Source organism: Solanum lycopersicum, chromosome 5 (genome assembly GCF_036512215.1).
Source record: "Solanum lycopersicum chromosome 5, SLM_r2.1".
In the NCBI taxonomy this organism is placed as follows: Eukaryota; Viridiplantae; Streptophyta; class Magnoliopsida; order Solanales; family Solanaceae; genus Solanum; species Solanum lycopersicum.
In genome coordinates, this window is record NC_090804.1 from 65,103,965 (window position 1) to 65,123,379 (window position 19,415).

At 34.7% G+C, this 19,415-nt stretch overlaps 2 protein-coding genes across 2 annotated transcripts; one reads left to right on the forward strand and one right to left on the reverse strand.

Moving 5' to 3' along the window:
- Positions 1 to 239: 239 nt before the first annotated feature.
- LOC101256592 (prohibitin-3, mitochondrial-like) lies at positions 240 to 1,630 on the reverse strand. Its single transcript, XM_004239973.5, has 2 exons — positions 1,137 to 1,630; positions 240 to 1,004 (listed from the first exon to the last, which is right to left on the reverse strand). The coding sequence occupies exons 1-2, from the start codon at positions 1,488 to 1,490 to the stop codon at positions 522 to 524; spliced, it is 837 nt and encodes a 278-aa protein (XP_004240021.2). The 5' UTR covers positions 1,491 to 1,630; the 3' UTR covers positions 240 to 521.
- Positions 1,631 to 4,475: 2,845 nt separating this feature from the next.
- On the forward strand, positions 4,476 to 17,571 carry LOC101256287 (uncharacterized). The gene is made up of 15 exons (XM_004239972.5): positions 4,476 to 4,807; positions 5,380 to 5,468; positions 6,580 to 6,646; positions 6,768 to 6,883; positions 9,401 to 9,467; positions 9,601 to 9,649; positions 9,759 to 9,844; positions 10,030 to 10,295; positions 10,403 to 10,458; positions 12,673 to 12,758; positions 13,476 to 13,568; positions 14,426 to 14,759; positions 15,941 to 16,491; positions 16,801 to 17,026; positions 17,108 to 17,571. Exons 1-15 carry the CDS (start codon positions 4,613 to 4,615, stop codon positions 17,296 to 17,298), a joined length of 2,472 nt encoding a protein of 823 aa, XP_004240020.2. The 5' UTR covers positions 4,476 to 4,612; the 3' UTR covers positions 17,299 to 17,571.
- The last annotated feature ends 1,844 nt before the right edge of the window (positions 17,572 to 19,415 follow it).

Sequence of the window (19,415 nt, forward strand, 5' to 3'; positions counted from 1 at the left end):
CATGTATTGCATATAACAACATTCTATTCCCCTACCATCCTTCAGTATTCTCACACTACAATGATAAAAAATTATTAACCAATCTCCTCCATCCTCTGTACAATAATATGAATAGCAGTTATACTGATTCATAAACTCAGTTTCATCTGATAGCATTTCAGATGACACTGCGTAGACTTTGTACATCAGAAGATAACAATGCAACAACCACACTATTGACGGATTGATTCCAAGATACGTGAAGATAACACTATTGACGGATTGATTCCAAGATACGTGAAGATAACAAACAGATTATCAAGGTTCCTTCTGAAAAGGTGAAAACGAAAGGCATATATATGGCAGTTAGAAAACCTTTTTGCTCTTAATTCCCACCTCTGTATTTCATCATTTCGCTCTTCGGCACAGAATCGTGCAGTAACTACTCACTCGATTAGATTGTACTATATTCTACTTCAGAGAGCAATGTGCTTATATCAAAAACTAGACGTGGAAGACGGATACTTAACCTAATTACCTAATCAACGTGCTGCATTCAATCCCAGAAGCATGTTCTGTTTGGGCAAGTAAGACACATTGGGAGTCTTAGCTAAGGTCGAAGCAATCTCCCTCGAAGCCTCGATCCTCCTAAGCTCAATCAAACCCATACCAGCAGCTGCAGTTGCATCAGAAATCAACTTAGCAGACTCACTTTCTCCTTCAGCCCTAATAATTGCAGCCCTCCGCTCTTGCTCAGCCTTCATCACAACAAACTTTGACCGCTCCGCCTCCTGCTGGGCAACCTGCTTCTTTTCCACAGCCGTAGAGAATTCAGCACCATATGATAAATGTGTTATCGCCACATCATCAAGCTCAATGTCGAAATCCTTTGCACGACGAATCAAAGTCTCACGAACTAATGCAGACACCTGTGGACGCTCAGTGAGAAGCTGATCCGCGTTGAATTGTGCCACGACAGATTTGAGAACTTCATTGCCGATTGAAGGAAGGACCTTCTCATCATACTGTAATCGTAAAATGAAAACATTAATCCTATATACACTAGCATACAAAATGCAAAAAGTTACAAAAACCTTTATATGCAACAGTAAGGTACATTATACAGAGTTTATAAACAAAATATGCGAATTCAGTACCTCGAGACCCAGGGTTTTGAAGATTTTTGGAAGACGTGAAACTTCTGGGCGAGAGAGAACACGGAGGGTAAGATGGACCATCTGGAGATCTTTTGTACCGGAGAAAGAGGAGAACGTGTGAGGTTTTGTGCGGATATCGAAGATGAAGGGTTTTTGAACCCATGGAACTAAGAAATGAGTCCCTTCACCAACTACATCGTCGATGATTCCTTTGAAGCGGTCGAAAAGTACGGCTCGTTGGCCGCCGTCGACAGTGTACAGGCATGAGCTGAGAGCTGTTGCTCCGGCACCGATCCCCGCCGCGCCTACTGCAAGATATTTGAGAAACGATAATGCTGCTTGATTGCTACCCATTTTTACAGAGAGTTGGGGTTTTGGAAGATGAATTGCAGGAGAAGAAGGGGTTTATGGTGGAAGAAATATGGAGTGTTCATCAAGAAAAACCCAAAACCTCCAAACGGGTAAACGGATTAAAACGGGTCGGTTTGGTTGGTGGCCCGTAAATTATAGGGCAACTTTCACGTATAGGAAACAAAAAAATCATATTTGTATGTTATATCAAAGTTTGCATAATTGCATTCCATAGCAAACATAAAACTATATAATTCGCTATACATATACAATTGTATAATGACCCGTTTGGCCATAAATTTTCCAAATAATATTTGGGAAAAATTTGGCAAATAATGTTTGTCCATACAATTTGTCATTATTTGGCAAATATTTTTGGCAAATATCCCAAATTTCCAAATACTAGTTTTTTCTAGTATTTGGGCCAAATATCATTATTTGGGATATTTTAAAAATTAAAATTTTACCCCAATTTTTTATCTTTTACAAAAACACCCTCTCTAGTAGTTGCTTGCATTGTATTACATCATTTTTTACGTGAACACCAAAATAGTGATGAAATATTTAGTGAATATTAAATAATGATATGATTGTTGATAAAAATTATTAAAAATTGGCTTTAGGTAACAAAGTCATGTACTTTATCTACTTCACGATGTATGAAATAATTCTTGTTGCACTCACTCCAAATTACCACATTGCTTCAGTGTCATGAACATTATTTGTTATTATTGTAACTAACATTCAATTAACTTGTAATACAAACTTTTAGTTAGTTTTGATAGTTTTTAAAACTTGTGTGTATAAATCATATTTTTCTAAAAAGGTGAAATATATTTCCCAAATTTTATGGCCAAACACATGGTGAAATTTCATCCAAATTTTCACTCAAATAATATTTCCCAAGAATATTTGAAAATCTATAGCCAAACGCTAGCTAAATTGTATAATTTGATGGCCTATTTCGCTGCAATTGTATAATTCGCTATCCTATTTCACTGCAATTGTATAATTCGTTGTCTATTTCGCTACAATATTTTTATAAAATTTGCTTTGCATATAATTGAATCGAATTAAAACGTATGTATATTCATAATTATAATTGTATAGCAAGAAGATATATATTTTTCTCTCGCTTTATACAAAAACAGAAACACAATATCTACACTTCTGTTGTATAAAGCTAGAGAACATTGTATTTCACTACAATTGTATAATTCGCAATTGTATAATTCGTTGGCCTTTTTCTCTGCAATATTTATATAAAATTTGCATTTGTCTAGAATTGAATTCAAGTAAAATATTTGTAAATTGTATAATTAAGTGTATAACACGATATAAGACTTTCAACATGTTATTTGAGGAAATTCATCAGAGGCAATCTCAATGGACAGTTCCTGACAGTGAGTTGCGCGAGTCTTTAAGGCTAGCAGTTGCTGAAGTTCTATTGCCTGCATACAAGTCTTTTGCCAAGTGTTTCGGGTAATGCTTGCTTAACACTATACTTTGGAAATGAATAGTAAAAACGTAAAACTCCCAAATCTTATCACTTCAAAGCATTATGTTTTGAACTCTTCATATTTGTAATTACGTCTATCTAATGCCATTCTTTTGTTTTGTTTATTCATCATCATGTCATTGATGTTATTATACGAACGTTAACTTTGGGAGAGAGGCGCATGTCAAACTTTGGCTAACGTTTGCTATGGAGCACAATTAAATCAAACACTAGCTATTCCATTTATTTTAGGTTATTAGGACAATTTTTCCTTATATTTTTTAGTAATTACCACTCGTTAACAAAATTTGATGATATTACGATATACGTGAATTGGGGTTTCGAGTTTGTATAATTTAAAATTTGTATAACTTTTCTATAATTAAATTTTTATAAAATATGATTTTGTGTAATGGTTTGAAGTTCAAATGTTTGTGTTTGTATAAATTTGTTATGTCAAGTTTATACGAAAATAGCTTGATCATACGAATATATAAGCAAATTATATGTACTCACCCACAAATTATAGAGCAACTTAAACTATAACTACAACTCGTAAATGTGCAAACTATAAATATGGATCATAATTAAATTTATTACATTGTCTATTAGCGAAAAAATCCAAAAAGAAAGGAAAAACTACTTGATTACACCAATATTTATATCATGTTTTTAAAATTGTCCTCATTAAAGTGAATATATATTGTTTCACCAATTAATAATTTATATTAATTCAAAGTCAAATACACCTACATACATATAGTCTTATTATTGCATAGACTTTGAAATACAAATAAATACATACAGGGAGGGATGTGAGCATGCGAATCACACTGAGTACATGTATCTCGATGTTATATATATTCAAAAGAGCGGCAATTGAAAGAGTCATTATTTTCAAATACATGTAACTCCACTTAAATATAATGTGTCTGAAATATATTACTTTCAATTTTGATCCCAATATATCCAACATACATGTATTTGGATGTCCCATATATATACTTCGTGGGGAAAAATCTGACACAAATTTTAATTTTAAGTACTCATAAAAAGATTTCGCTACACCGTTTATACTAGATTTTGTTTATATATGATATATCTAAATATGAATTAAAACTGAAACACACTAATTGAGAAGGAAATCACACGTATAACTATGATAAAGGATCTCTCCAAAATAAAATTCATTTTAGAATGTTTTTTTTCTTTCTGAGTAGTAATCTTTTACTTCTTCTTTCTAGAATTTCGAGCATTCTAGGATCCACAATAACAAATATCACTATATTATTAAGACATTTTCAAAACTTAAATATCAAATAATATTTATAATGATTATAAAATCGATAAAACTCTTAAACCTATCTACAACGATCTAATTGAAATTATTTCACCAAAACTCCAAATCGATTGTTTCTCAAAATGGGCCTTTTGACATAAAGAAGAGTTTGCATAAAAAGTGGGCCTTAGCGACATTTCAAGCCCAATCATGTAAAACCCAGCCTAAACCTTCTTCAATTCAGTTTCTGTTAACTCCTCACTCTCCTTTTCCCCTTTGCCACCATCTCAGATTCTCAATTCTGAGAGGGAGTTTTCAGTATTTGAATTTGCAGCAGCGAGAGGGAAAATGGGTGGCAGAGGAAGGTCAAGAACTCAGAGAAAACACTTCCTTCAAAGCAGAGAAAACAACTGGAAATACACCAAAAATGATCCCGAGCAGCAGCAAAATGGTACCGCTGATAATAATAACAATAGAGAAAACAGTAATCCCGGTTGGAAACCCTTTGTCATCCAAAATATTGCCTTTGAAGAGTATTATAAGGTACTCCCTTATTTGTGAATTTTAGATGTTAATATGACTTGTGTATATTATATTCCTGATTTATGTGACACTTTTTGCTTCTCGAGATTTAAACTTGATCAATATGGACTTAAGAAGAGTTGCATGTCTTGTAGTACTTGATCTATAGTTTTGGATATCTGAGTTTTAGTTTAAAGATATTGAGTTGATCGTATACAATAGCTTCGAAGATTAGTTAACTTTACTGTTGATAAGCCAAATGTGTCACATAAATTGAGATAGAGAGAGTGTTGAAGTATGATGGGAAACTTAAGCCCGATAGAACATTAGGAAAACTACATATCAAAGTTGGATATTTGAATAATTTAATGTATTTAAATTCTTGAAAGTTGTGAAATTTGTGTAGAAATGGATTGGTTTTAAAATCTTTTGAGACAACCAAAATGGAAATATTTTGCTGTATAAGTTAGTGTCATATGGTATAAATTGAGATGGAAGGAGTAACTTATCTTTTTTCATTTGTTTTTCGTATACATGCAATGAGTGTAAACAAATTTATGGACTTGGGTAATAGTATGTGCATGACTGTATAGGAGCAAGGGATTGTGCCGCCAGAAGAATGGAATACTTTTATGGACTGTCTTCGAAGTGAATTACCAGCTGCTTTCAGGATCAATTCAAGGTCTGTATCTTTTCATTTATCATTTGATAACCTCTCTATTTATTTACATGTTTTATTTCTTTCCTTCTGTATGTTCTTTGATTTGCATTACCTGAGCTGGGGGTCTTTTGGTAACAACTTCTCTACCTTCGTAGGTAGGAGTATGGTCTGCGTGACCCTACCCTCCTAAGGCCCCATCTTGTGTGACTACACTAGATATATTGTTATTGTTGTTATTTACCTTTCTGTTTATTAGATAGACAAACAATTGTATAACCTAGCGATGATATTCCACATCATATAAATCTTATTTCTGCATTGAGAAGTGTGATCTGAAAAGGACAATGTACATTGCATTTGTCTTCATGTGTTCTCTTGCTCTGCAGTAACACATCCAGTGTAATCTCATAAGTGGGTGTGGGAAGGGTAGGATGTACACATACTTTACTCGTACCTTTGTGGGGGTAGAGAGGTTGTTTCAGATATACCTCAGCACAATGACGCATTACCAGAACAGGCTAGAAAAGAAAAAAAATAATGCAAAAAGTGGCAAGCTAAAAACAACCAGTGAAGCAAAGAAGTAACAAATAAAAGATGTAGTAAAAGATACTACATAAGTATTAAATAATAATACTACTTATAAGGCAAAGGGCAGACTAGCCCCCTATCTTCCACATAAAGGTGCTACAGCACTCGACTACCTACCAACATTCTACCTTAATCTTCGACCTCCAAACTTCCTATCAAGGGTCATGTCCTTAGTGGTTTAGATTGTCATGTCCTGCTGACACCCAAGTTCTTCTTCAATCACTAGCTCAAGATAGTAATCACCGGGTGGGTGCGAATTCTTTTAGCCGGTGATCTTGAATAATTTGAGCTATGAATTGTTCCCGCATTCCATCTTCTTCTCTAAAATGAATTTCTTGTACAGGCTCATTTGCGGTTAGAGTTCCTTTGTTGATAATTTCTTACGTATTCATCATTGTATATGCTCCCTATGATAACTGAATTCATAAATTATGGTCAACAAACAATATGAGCTGCCAGATATATCGGCCAAGGTTTCATGATTACCTTGTCCCACGCAAATCGTTTACTTACGTATTCATCATTGTGTTTTTTAATGATGCAGTAGCCAATGCTACTTGGAAATTCAAGCAAAGTTGGAGAATGATTTTATGAAATCTCTGCAAGAAGAGGTTCATCAGCTGATTGTGATTACTTTTTCTTACTGAATTATGAACTTTCTGCACTATGTATGCTGCTTCTAGCTCAGACCCTGCTATTCAATAATATTTCCAAATCGGGTTTGTGATTCAGGGGACAGATGGGAGTGAGGTTGTAGCAATAAGACCATTACCTTGGTATCCAGAGAATCTTGCCTGGCAGTCAACTTTTTCTCGCAAGCAGTTGAGGAAAAACAAAATACTTGAGAGGTTAGAGATCCAGTTTCTGCTTATGCTGTAACTTTTGAATATTGTGAAATAATTTTTATCTGAAAAAAGATCATACCTAAATCTATCACAGATAATACTCATCCATCCCAATTGATGTGTGATTTTTGACTGTTCATGAGGTTTAAAGAGAGAAAGGCTTTTGAAACTTTTGGTCTAAAGCAAGCCAAACATCTGTGTGCTATTGATCATCTCACTTGGAGTACCATGAGAAGTTTAAAGTTTAATGTTCCTAAATATAGAAAGATGTTTTTCTTTTGGGACAAACTAAAAAGGAAAGTATGCCACATAGAATAGGGACATAGGGAGTAATAAGTATTGCTTTATGGAAAAGACACTTCAAGTTTTCAATCCTTGTTATGAGCCAATAATCTATTTGACCTTTTGAATACATGAACATCAGTTCAAGTGGTTGTTGACACTGGTGCTAAACTCGAGTCTGAAACAAGTTCAACCTTTTGAGCTTCCTTAGCTCCTTTCTCCCTGCTGGTCTCACATTGTAGGACTGAAGAAAATATCTTTTTTTCCCTTTTTCTCTGTGTAAAGCATCTCTGTAGTACTGCCGATTTTTTTTACCAATTCAGTTAATTTATAATTTTCTATTGTATACTTTTTGAAAATTTCCATCAGATGATAGTGAGAGGAATATAATTGTGATCGAAGATATGAGAATAATATCACAAATCATGTTCGAACTCCAAAATTCCATTTATTGGGCATTTTTTATCTTGGTATGAATGAAAATTTGATCCCCAACTTCAATAGAACTGATAAATTTAAACCTATATATTCTTTGCATCTTATTCCACTTATCATCAAATGTTTTAGATGCAACTTGGTTTGCAACTTCTAGAATAGTTGATTGTTTCTTGCCACACATCTAAGGTATGATGCAAATAATATTAGGGCATGTGTGATGGTGTTTCCATGAGATGTTTAAAAACTAGAGAAGGCTTCTGATTTCCGCTCGATGGTTTCAATGAAGTATTTGGAAATAAAATCTTGCTTATCAACTATCTTTCGAAAAGAAAGTCTTGTTCATCAACCAAACATTTGAGTGTCTTTTGTTATAGGAAGAGGAAGAGGGTTTTCCATATGGTAGTGTACGTAAAGAAATCCTTAGTATGTGCTAGAGAGGAAAAAATTTCATCTCAAATACATAAATTCCCTAAAGGATATGTTTGAAGGAGGTGCCAAAATGTAGAACAATGGAAGAAAATGTAGAGTTTTCAATAACCATGGTTTATCTAGGAATTAATTTTAGCCTGTACTGGTTTCTCCTATTTGTGAATGAGTTAACCAACAGTCTACGAGATTGAGTTCCAGAGTATATGTTATTTACGGGCCTATGTTGGTGTTGATATAACTAGTGGGAGAGTTAACTACAGCTTGATTTGTGGCAGAACACTCGAAACTGAGAGTTTTAGGATAGGTGCAAGGATGATAGGATATATGCACAATCAGTGTAGCCAATACAAGAAAAGTAAAGTTTGAGGCATGATTAGACTGGACTGCAGTAACTAAATATTGACACTTCAGATATCTAGGTTCAGTCTTTCTAGAGAATGCCTTGATAGTGCAATAGGAGGATATTTTACAAAGTGAAGATATGTTTTATAAAATGTGTGAGACTAACAATACTATGTGGCAGCGTATGTAGGGATATATTGTCGACATTTCTGTAAGACGGGTGTCGTAAAATTGCATAAGATAGATATGTTGTTATACCTGGTTAGACGAAATAATATGGCCTGCAATGGTTTAGTTATGTTCTAACAGCTCCTAAATGCACCCGTGTCATCATGACGGTTTTAGGTATTATTACGGGATGAGGTAGACCTTAAACCATATGGAAAGAAGTTCTCTTAAAAAGACATAATTTCTTGGAATTCATGCAAATTCGGCTGGTATATAACACAACAGAAGCAAAATATCCTTGTAGGCGGTACCAGTTAGTTGGTTTAAGGTTAACCGCTATTGGTATTACTTACATCTGGTCCTTTGAATAGAAGTCTCTTAAGTTTTATTGGAGATTCCACCTTTTACTTATAAAGAAGAGGTCTGCTAGAGCTTGCATGATAAAATACGTGTGAGAATTAGAGATAATCTCTTGCTTCAGAGAGTCCTTAATTTGTTCTTAAAGAGAGATTATTCAATGGTGGAAAGAATGGATCTGATGGAGCAGAAATAGATACAGAGGATTCATATAGTCCTGTGTGAACATCTCTAGGATTGACGTAGTTGTCGTATAATTATGTTCAAATGAAGAAAATGCACATCTCACATGAAAATTGTACATCTAGAGGTCCATTTTCTTGTTCCCAGTTTTGGATATAAAAAATCTTACACTCTTCCAGGTAGTTCTTCCCACCTTCATAAAAAATTATGCAATTCTTTTTCCTAGAATCTGTATACAGTCAGAAAATTTACAGAATTGTAATTGAAGACAACTTTTGGTAGTCTCTAATATTGATTGTTGTCATCACATAAAACATTCAGGTTCCACGGGTTCTTGAAGCTACAAAATGAGATTGGTAACATTACAAGACAGGAGGCTGTTAGCATGGTGAGCCAATTATTGTTATGCTGATTTGTTTGGTATATATCAGTTAACTTTGTCAATTTCTTTTTATTGGTCTTTCTCAAAAAAATCAGTTAACATTGTACCCTTTATTCATCACGTGACTGCTTTGACTCAGGTCCCTCCTCTGTTCCTGGATGTACGGCCAGATGATTTCATTCTTGACAGTTAACTATTCTTTAATATTCTGCATCTAAGTTCATTTTTTCCATTCTTCATTAATATGTGAATATCAATCTGGATAAATAGAAACTTTACTGTCCCTGTATCTTGCAGTGTGTGCAGCTCCTGGTTCGAAAACGTTTCAGTTACTTGAGATGATACACCACTCAGCTGAACCGGGATCATTACCTGGTGGAATGGTCTCTCTTTTTCCTCATTTTCTCTCTTAACATCATTGATGTCAATGCAACACTCTCCCTAGTTCTTTCATCCATCTTTGTTGGCGTCATATACTCTCTCCGATCCATCCTTGCAAAATTGAAAAATGTATTCTCTGGATCCTTGTAACATTTGATGTTTCTCTTTGAAATGCCTCGTTATACAGGTCTTAGCAAATGACGCTGATGTTCAAAGGTGTAACCTTCTCATCCATCAAACAAAGAGAATGTCCACTGCCAACTTGATAGTCACAAATCACGAAGCACAGCACTTCCCTAGCTGTCATTTGAAAAGAACTTATGGAGAAGGTTCTGAGCCACAAGAAGTGAAAGAACTTGATATTGATCAACTTCTATTTGATCGTGTCTTATGTGATGTTCCATGCAGTGGTGATGGCACTTTACGAAAGGCCCCTGATATATGGAGAAGATGGTAGTTTATTACGAATTACTAGTACTTATCTCTTTCATTTTGCCTTCTGCAATCAATACAATTGTCTCGTGTCCCCTTCACATCTCTTTATTTTTCCTTCTGCACAGGAATGCAGGAATGGGTAATGGTCTACATGGGCTACAGGTTCAGATAGCAATGCGAGGTTCATTATTCTCTCTCTCTCTCTCTTAATTGTACATTGGTCTTCTAACTGATAAGCTGACCATCACTAACCTATCATGCGGCAGCTTATGATTTTAGCTGGCACTACCTTTGAGTTTGTGCTTAAGGAGGAGTTGGTTGACTCCAAGTCTTTTTTCCTGTTATGGGCTCAAGATACATCTTGATATCCAAGATCAAGATTGAAAAATGTTAAAAATGATCACACTTGTGGAAGTGACACAAACATAAAATAAGATAAGGTCGTTTGAGATGATTTGACTATTTCCGATGCAGACTTCCAGGCTGTCTGGTCCCCATAGATATGACTTATGACACTGCAACTAAAGTTAATAAAAGGTACGAGGTAAACCTAAAATTATATAGAGGGAGTTGTCTGAAAAGTTTTAAAATCTATTGAATTCATAGACTTACCACTTAGAATAAAACATAATGAAAGTAAAGGATCCATATATGTGTCACCAACAAGCTGGGACTAAGCTAAATATCCATGTAGGAGTAGGGATAAGCGTGGGATTTCGAGTGCCCCTGATTGCCTTAAAAGCCGTTATTTAGTACATTTGGATGAAATGGATCTGAATACAGTTGTATTAATGGTTTCATATAGGCACCACAACTTATGGAAGTGAAGCTTAATTGATTGATTGATCGATATTTCCTGTATCACATATTATGTGTCCGTTTCTGTATTGAGAAGAATAGTAGTACTAGTAGTGGAATACTGCACTTTATACTTTGTCTCACAAAGGTGCAGTAGTAGTGGTTACCTCGTCTCGACAACTGTAGCATATGTTAAGGCATACGGGTGCCTTTATTTATTTTTGATGACAAGGGAAACCCGCAGCCGCTACCCTTTGGGTGCGCACAGGGTAAAACCCCCCCTCCTATGCAATAGCTCGCAAACCACATAGGAGAGGTAATCCGCACTAGGCAAACCCGGTGCGATGACCTCGACCCAGAAGGCAAACCCCTTGCTTTCGCTGGCAAGGGATTTCGAACTTGAGACCTCCAACATGGAAGTTACAAGCTCAAAACACTGGGCCACTGTATCTTGTTTCTTCAGTTCTTCCACTGTGAAAGAGGTCACAAACTGTTTTTGTGCCACTATAGACAAATGTTGTATGGTAGTGAATGTTGGACTGCTAGAGTCCAACATATCCACAAGATGAGTGTTGTGGAGATGCGGATGCTATGATGGATGTGCGGGCATATCATATTAGATAAGATTAAAAATGACTTTATTCGCTGAAGGTACAACTGTACAAGTAGCAGACATTGAGGATAAAATACGAAAAGATCACTTGAGATGGTCTGGACATATTTTGCTGCGAATGCACTTCTCTGTAGGTGTGAAACTATGGTAAGTTAAGGAGTTAAAAGCCGACAGGGTAGATCTAAAATCACATGGAAGAAAGTTGTCTCAAAAGGTCTACAAATGCTTTTTATCAATTCAGACATAGCTAAAGATAGGGTTCAATGGAAAAAGAAGATCCATATTTGTAATAGCTACTAATTGAGGAAAGGTTTTAGACCTGTTCGAGAGATTCTAATATATTGTTATAATATTGTATTTGTCTATGTGTTTGGTTTTCTTTCTCGTTTACTTATTTAGTATGATGATATGAAATGAGCTTAAATGAAAGTGGGGATTCATATAGCCAATTCCAATTTGTTTGGGACTGAGGCACAATAGTAGTTGTTGATAGCACCAATCAAATAAGAAATGGATCTGCCATACACATCAAAGAGGTATGGCATAAACAAGCTATTTCAATATGGTTGATTAAAATTTTAAAAGATTATTCCTTTACAAAGTAAGGATAGAAAGGAAAAGATTCTAGTTTCTCGAACATGATGGAACCACAAAAGCATTAGATTAATTGTATGTCGTTCAAGAAGCGACATCAGTTAAACTATAATTTTGTTGCTCAAATTTTTGCGGGTATATTTTTCCTGCTAAGGATGTTGTTTCTTGAATTATATAGAAAAAGGAAGCTTAAGTCTTTAGGAGACGTTTTGTGAAAGTCCGGGCTTTGGATAGGTGCTGCCGTTCTGGTAACTGGACCAGCATGTAAGGTTTCTGAAACACTTGAGGGGTTAGGACTTTAGAGCACTATACAATTCCTTCTGAGTAAGACCCCTCCTTCTTTATGAAAAGCCTTCAACTGACACATGGTTGTTCATACATATATTTCAGGAATGTCTCTGCTTAAAGTTGGTGGAAGGATGGTTTATTCAACTTGCTCAATGAATCCCATTGAGAACGAGGCTGTGGTTGCCGAGGTAATCTGAGAAAGAAAACAACACATGTTGATTACGATTCTGTTAAATGTGTAGAGTATGTTACCAAATGAAAATTTTGCTCATTTTTAGGTTCCCAGAAATTAATGAGTGATACTATTGAAAGTATAAAAAAACAGAAAAAGAAGATTATTGAGTATAGGTCTTGCTCGATTGCAGTAGGGTGGGAGAGTGGAAAAAAAGGAACCCTTAGTGAGCTCTTCAATCATTGCAATGGCTGCACATTCTTTAGCTGGATTTTCTTATTTACAGCCCTCCCTTTTTTTCTTCCTCCTGTCTCGACACCCGGGCTTGTCAAAATTATGTATGCCTACTCTTGTTCTAACTTATATCAACAAGTGGGCTGATGTGGTGCAAATATTCTTTTTCTTTGATTTCTTCATATGTTTTCCTTTGCTACATCAACGACTATACTCCATCAGTATAATGGACACAGTTGTAATTAGTTTATATCATGGATTTTATGGAAAATACTTGGATTTCTCTCTTCAATGTTGAATAAAAATGTCAAAATAGTAGCTGAATGTGCAGCCTCTCTGTCCCTAGTATGACAAATGTTCCACATGTTTGCTTTTTGTTGCTGATGACATAATCATAATAATTTCCTGAATGACAGAGAGATAGCAATTTTGATAAACGTTATAAATTGTAAGTCCAACATTCCTTCTCATAAAATCTGATTTTTCTCTTGTTTCTCAGATATTGAGAAGGTGTGGAGGATCTGCTGAACTAATTGATGTCTCCAGTGAACTTCCTCAGCTTGTTAGAAGGCCAGGTCTGAAAAAATGGAAGGTTTGTGGTTAACTTTTTGGTGCTCATCTTGATCTCTTCTCCATGTGATGTTCAGATTTTGGTCAACTTGGTTTGATCAAAGGTTGGGACATTGACATTCAATGACAAGGTTATAATAGAAAATGAAAAAATAGAGGGGAGTTCTACTGAGGGTAGCACCTGTTGCAAGTAGACACTCCTCCTTTCTGAAGGTGGTCCTTTCCTGTATGAAGCTAAGCCTCATATGGTGCCAACCATGAAAAACAGCCATCTTGTGAGGTGCCTTTATTTTTCAAATAGATTTCCAAGACCTGTTTGGTGTCTGAGCATTTTCTGCAGTAGGTTCTCATAACACGATTTGGCAGTAAATTTTCCTTTTCTATCAGTTTCAAGGATACTCTTCAACCCTTGCATATTTCCTTGCAAGCCCCGCAAAACAAGAAAATTCTGTTGATCTAAAAAGCTTCACAGTCAGTCATATTCCTTTTTAATGTGATATGTCAACCTGCTCTTAATATTGAGCAGTCATTGACTTTTCTGTATTACACTGAGCCAAAGTTGGGTATAATGTAATTCAGCTTTATAAGTTTTGCTAATTCAAAAACGTATAGGACGAGAATTATGTCAGTGAAACTAGTTAAATATCAGAAGTTCTTTCTATTTTGTTTCAGTTTATCTGACATGGAAGGCTTCAGTGAGCCTCGCTTTGTTATGAGTTCTACTAATTCTATATCTGCCTATTAGTAGTACAAGCCGGTGCAGAAGTAAAGACTAGTATCCATCCTTCAATTCTTAATTCCATTTGTGTTAAACAGGTATGGTTGCTGTACGCGCTGCTTCATTGAATTTGATTGATATTTGTTCTTCTGTGCATGCAGGTTCAAGATAAAGGGGTGTGGTTGACTTCTTATAACGAAGTTCATAACTCTCGCAGAGCTGCCGTTGTTCCTGGAATGTTTCCCTCTGGCAAAGGCTACGTGGATGAACCCGAGCATGGTGATGATGCAAGGAGAAGTCAATTGCGTGATAAGGGGAGTAATGGCCATTCTCAAAATGGTGTTGGGATGGTGCAGGATCCTGCAACTCCTACTACAATCTTGGACGAGGAAGCTTCAACTCTACCATTGGAACGTAGTATGAGGATAGTGCCACATGACCAGAACAGTGGAGCCTTCTTTATTGCTGTCTTTCACAAACTTTCTCCTTTGCCAGGTGAGTTAAAACATCAACCATTTGTCAGAAGTATAAAAGTGGGGCATTAAACATTGAAGTATGCTTTATATGGCTAGTTCAAATAGAGCATCTGCACAACGATATCTTCTGTTGTGGTTCAAGTTTTGAAATCAGATTCGAAACTTGAAGAACAAGAACTCAAAACTTCAATAACGGTAACTCTTTTTTGTGATTTCTAGATTATAGAAAAACAGAGAACAATGCTTTTAAGAACAACTCCTTAGCCTAAGCTCTACTACCATATGATAGCAACCAAGATGCAAAAATGAGGAAATAGAACAAGTAATGAAAAAAAACTAGATAGAACACAAGGATAAAAGTAGAAATAAGGTTGAGCTTGACAGAAAATTAAAAGAAAGAAAGGAGAATTCTAAGCTATTCAATTATTAGAATAATCCAAGGGGGAAGATAGTTGAACTCATTACACGAAGCCATAGAAAGAAGAATTCCAAGAAGGTTCTTTGAAGAGATACAAAGAGTCACCCAGAAGAGTATGATTTTAATCGTCCAAAAACTAGCTAGCTTGTCAAAACAGGAAACTAAGATATTTATACAGGTCTATGTAGAAGCTAACAATAGTAATAGATATCCGTAAACTAGCCTTGGATGACACATAGGCTGGAATTTGTAATTCTTAGGGTTCATGTCTCCACATTTGATAATCATGGAGCCATTTTTGGTGAGCTTCTTCTACAGTTGGCCTCATCTTTGATAATCATTTTGTTTCCATGTGGTGCTCCATCACCTCCTTCATTGCCAGGCTCCATCTTTTGGAATGTGGAGGCGTTTTTTGGTCCACGTTCCTCTCATCTTTGTATTTCTTTTTTCCTAGGATACATTTGACTTGAAAGCTTAGTTTCCTTGACCTTTTGTAGCACTTCAAGGACTTAATGTTGATTGGACTTGGGCGGTCTCCTAGGATCCTTTGTTTGTTGTCTTTGTCTCTTCCTTTGAATAACCAGACTGGTTCTTGAGGTATTCTTTCCATGCTCTCTTCAAACACTCTAGGCTCTCAGTGTAAATAAGTTTGAAGCCATCAATGCCAGATTGCCGATACGTGAGCTATCATGGCACACCCTTGATGTCATAATACAATTTTCTGTCTATATTTTGAGCTTTACTTGTGTATGTATTGAGATTCTGTTCTTTATGATTTGCAGTCACACAAAAGAAGCATTGCTATCAGCCTGGAAAGACAACTTCTACGGGCAATTTCCAAGCACAAAGTTTACCTAAGATCAAAGATATAAATGCTGATGAAGTTGAGCAAGTGGATTCTGTAGGTACTCAACTATCTGAAGTGATTATGGATGATGCTAATATTCTTGAAAATGGAAATGACAAAGCTACACTGGATACTGACCCCAGTAAATTAGTGGAAGGAAAGAGGCTGGAGCTGATTAAACCTTCCAGTGATGGAAATGCTGGTCCTGAGTTGGTTAAAGGGAGTAGAAAGTTACAGATGCGAGGAAGATGGAGAGGGATTGACCCAATATTATTTTACCACGAGGAGACAGCAGTGGGTCAGATAAAGGCCTTCTATGGCATTAAGGAATCCTTTCCATTCAAAGGTCATTTGATTGTGAGGAATACTGATATCGACCATGTGAAAAGAGTTTATTATGTATCTAAATCTGTGAAAGAAGTTCTTAAACTCAATTTTGTAGCTGGTGAGCAGCTCAAGATCGCTGCTGTTGGGCTCAAGATGTTTGTAAGTCACTCAAATTTGACACTTGAGATTTCTGTTTTGAGCTCATGTCATTCTATAGATTCATGTGCATGTGTTTGAACATCCATCTTTTACGAAGTTTTCTTCAGAAAGAACTTCGCATCCTACATCACCCAACCCCCAGAAAGGAAAGGAGGTACAGGAAAAAGCAAGACTGTCAAACCCTCTTAAAAAAAAGTAGCTAACTATAGGAGGGCACCGCTTGAATGACCCTTTATGTCATTCTTTCCCCTGACCTCCATCCATTGGACTATTAGATAACCTTTCCATCTTCTCTTTTCAATGTTGCAGGAGCGGCAAAAAGATGTTTCTACAGAATGTGTATTCCGCATAACATCTGAAGGAGTACCATTACTGCTGCCACATATTACCAAACAAATAGTGTATGCATCTCCTGTAGATTTCAAGCTTCTTTTGCAGTACAAGAGCATTAAATTTGGTGATTTTGTGGATGCTGAATTTGGGAAAAAGGCTTCAAAGCTGCAGTTTGGTTGTTGTGTAGTGATTTTGAATAAAGGTTAGTTGTGATCTGGTATCTTCATTTGAGTAAACACCACTTGTTTGTTTCTCTCGTAAAATTTTCTCTCCATTTCCTTAGACAATAAGACCTTGCCGGAACCTCAAGTGGATGCATCCACTATCGCTATAGGATGCTGGAGAGGCCGGAATAGCATCACAGTGATGGTGATTGCACTTGATATACAAGAACTTCTAGAAAGGATGTTGACGTATTCGGAGGAGGATTCTGATTCCTTATTGCTGGAAAACAAGCCATTGATTGCTGCTTGAGCAGATTAAGCTAAATTGAAAATATACAATTGAGACAAGTTACAGGTAAAGTAACAATTTTGGAAGCTGTAATATGTGTACCTCTACAAGGAAATTTGTAACATTTTGATGTTTTATTAGTTGGTTTCTTCTGTTTTAGACAATTTCTACAACTATAGATTTCAGATGAAATTTGTATTTATTGTAATCAAAATATTGATGGATCAATACTCTCAACATTAGTCCACTTCAACATAATTATAGTTTTTACCTGTTCATTTTATTTCAAAATAACTGGTGTTTAATCAAGAAGAGTTTTATCCTTATTTAAATGAAGCGAGTTTTACATCTCGATGTCTAATTGTTTAAGGGACATAGATTTTCGGTTCCCCTTTTCATTAACCAGTGTTAAGTAAAATCAATTTTGATCCAATACGTGGAAGGAACCCTAACCCTTCATTCTATTTCATACAGCCTTGGTAGGACATCTAATAAATTGACGTTTTTAAACCTTTTCCGTGATATTAAATAACATTGTGTAGTGTTAAATCTTCTATATAATCCTGCATAGAGAGGTAATTAAACATGCATAACATAGTGTATCTTCAAATATGCACATATTTTATCATTCACATAATTACCTATGAATCACACTATATATATATATTCATTATAGTTGTTGTTATAATCTATTGACTCATAAATATGCTTAACGTTATTTTTTTTTTAATTAAATACACCTCTAAACAATTAAAAAGGTCCAACTCTCACACTCACCATGGAAAATTTATGGGGAAATTTTGACCCCTTCTCTAATTTCTAACATTGTCAATATATTCCTTATTTAATTATTTAATTATTGGATTTAGTCATCTCACTAATAATCGGTTCATTCGATACCAAATATTTCTTATTAATTTAGATTTACATCGACTTTTTTTTTTTGAATGATAAATATTTATCTTTTCAATTTTAATTATCAAAAATAATTTCGTATCTAAAACTCGAAGATATTTAGAATAAAAGTATCTCACTCTATCAAAAATTTGATGGTATATTCGATGTTTTATTCTCTCAGCATGCAAAATAACAATGGTCAAATTATTCCAATATTTTTATAAATATTTCAAGGTCAAATTATTCCAATATTTTTATAAAAATTTCAACATGAAAATAGTACTCTTGGGTCAAGTCTAAACTTATTCAATTCATCATTTACTTATATATATATATATATATATATATATATATATATATATATATGATTATTCTTTTTTATATAAAAGGATAGTGATGATATGGTTGAAAAATGTAGACAATAGTGTGTGCACTATAGTAAAAGGAGATATTCAATGATAACAATGTTTTACTTTTAATATTATTGGAAAATGTTTAATAGAAATTGAGTAAATGTTATTACATTCAATATTGCTAAAATTTTTGGTGATATTTGAATAAAATATTGGTTATAAATATTCATATTTATGATTGTAGCTAAATATGATATAACAACAATTACACTATTGTCGCAAAATAACTATCATAATTTTTTTATTGTTGTAGTTTAAGATCTCGCATACAATTTTACACATTTTACCCTTCTCAGAACTATTATTTATAGTTATCTTCAAGGTAGGAGTGAAATTTACGTACATATTTTATGAGTCCGAAGTTAAAAGGGTAAAAAAAATGTTAAAAATTTCAAACAAATACATTAATTCTTTTTTAAACCAAAAGAGAAAAATCACTCATGACGGAGCGATTTCTTCTGACAAAATTGACATGTTAATTTTTTACAAAAACACAAAATTCGCTGTTGTTATAGCGATTTCATCAAAAAAAATTATTTTCCTTACTTGTCAAATTTTTTTTTTAACAAACTCTCTTTGTAAGATTATATAATAGATTTGTTGTTGTATTACTTAAACCAATAGTAAACATATTCGATATTGTTTTACTTTTTTATTTTTTATTTCTCGCAAAATATAAATTTATATATATTTTTAAACTTAACTGATTATCTGAAATTCATATCGAAAAGTCTCATTTCAAGGATAAAATATTTCTTATTTAAAGATAATATCATATCTAAAACTTGAATTAAAAATAAAAAAATATTTATTGTTTTGACAAATATC

What these genes read in the sequence shown, in the direction of transcription:
- LOC101256592 (XM_004239973.5), bottom strand. Translation starts at nt 1,490, where the DNA reads ATGGGTAGCAATCAAGCAGCATTATCGTTTCTCAAATATCTTGCAGTA. An exon ending in TCAAAACCCTGGGTCTCGAG is followed by an intron (nt 1,005 to 1,136) that starts GTACTGAATTCG and finishes TTACGATTACAG; the next exon opens with TATGATGAGAAGGTCCTTCC.
- LOC101256287 (XM_004239972.5), top strand. Translation starts at nt 4,613, where the DNA reads ATGGGTGGCAGAGGAAGGTCAAGAACTCAGAGAAAACACTTCCTTCAA. An exon ending in GATCATTACCTGGTGGAATG is followed by an intron (nt 9,845 to 10,029) that starts GTCTCTCTTTTT and finishes CTCGTTATACAG; the next exon opens with GTCTTAGCAAATGACGCTGA. An exon ending in CCTGATATATGGAGAAGATG is followed by an intron (nt 10,296 to 10,402) that starts GTAGTTTATTAC and finishes CCTTCTGCACAG; the next exon opens with GAATGCAGGAATGGGTAATG.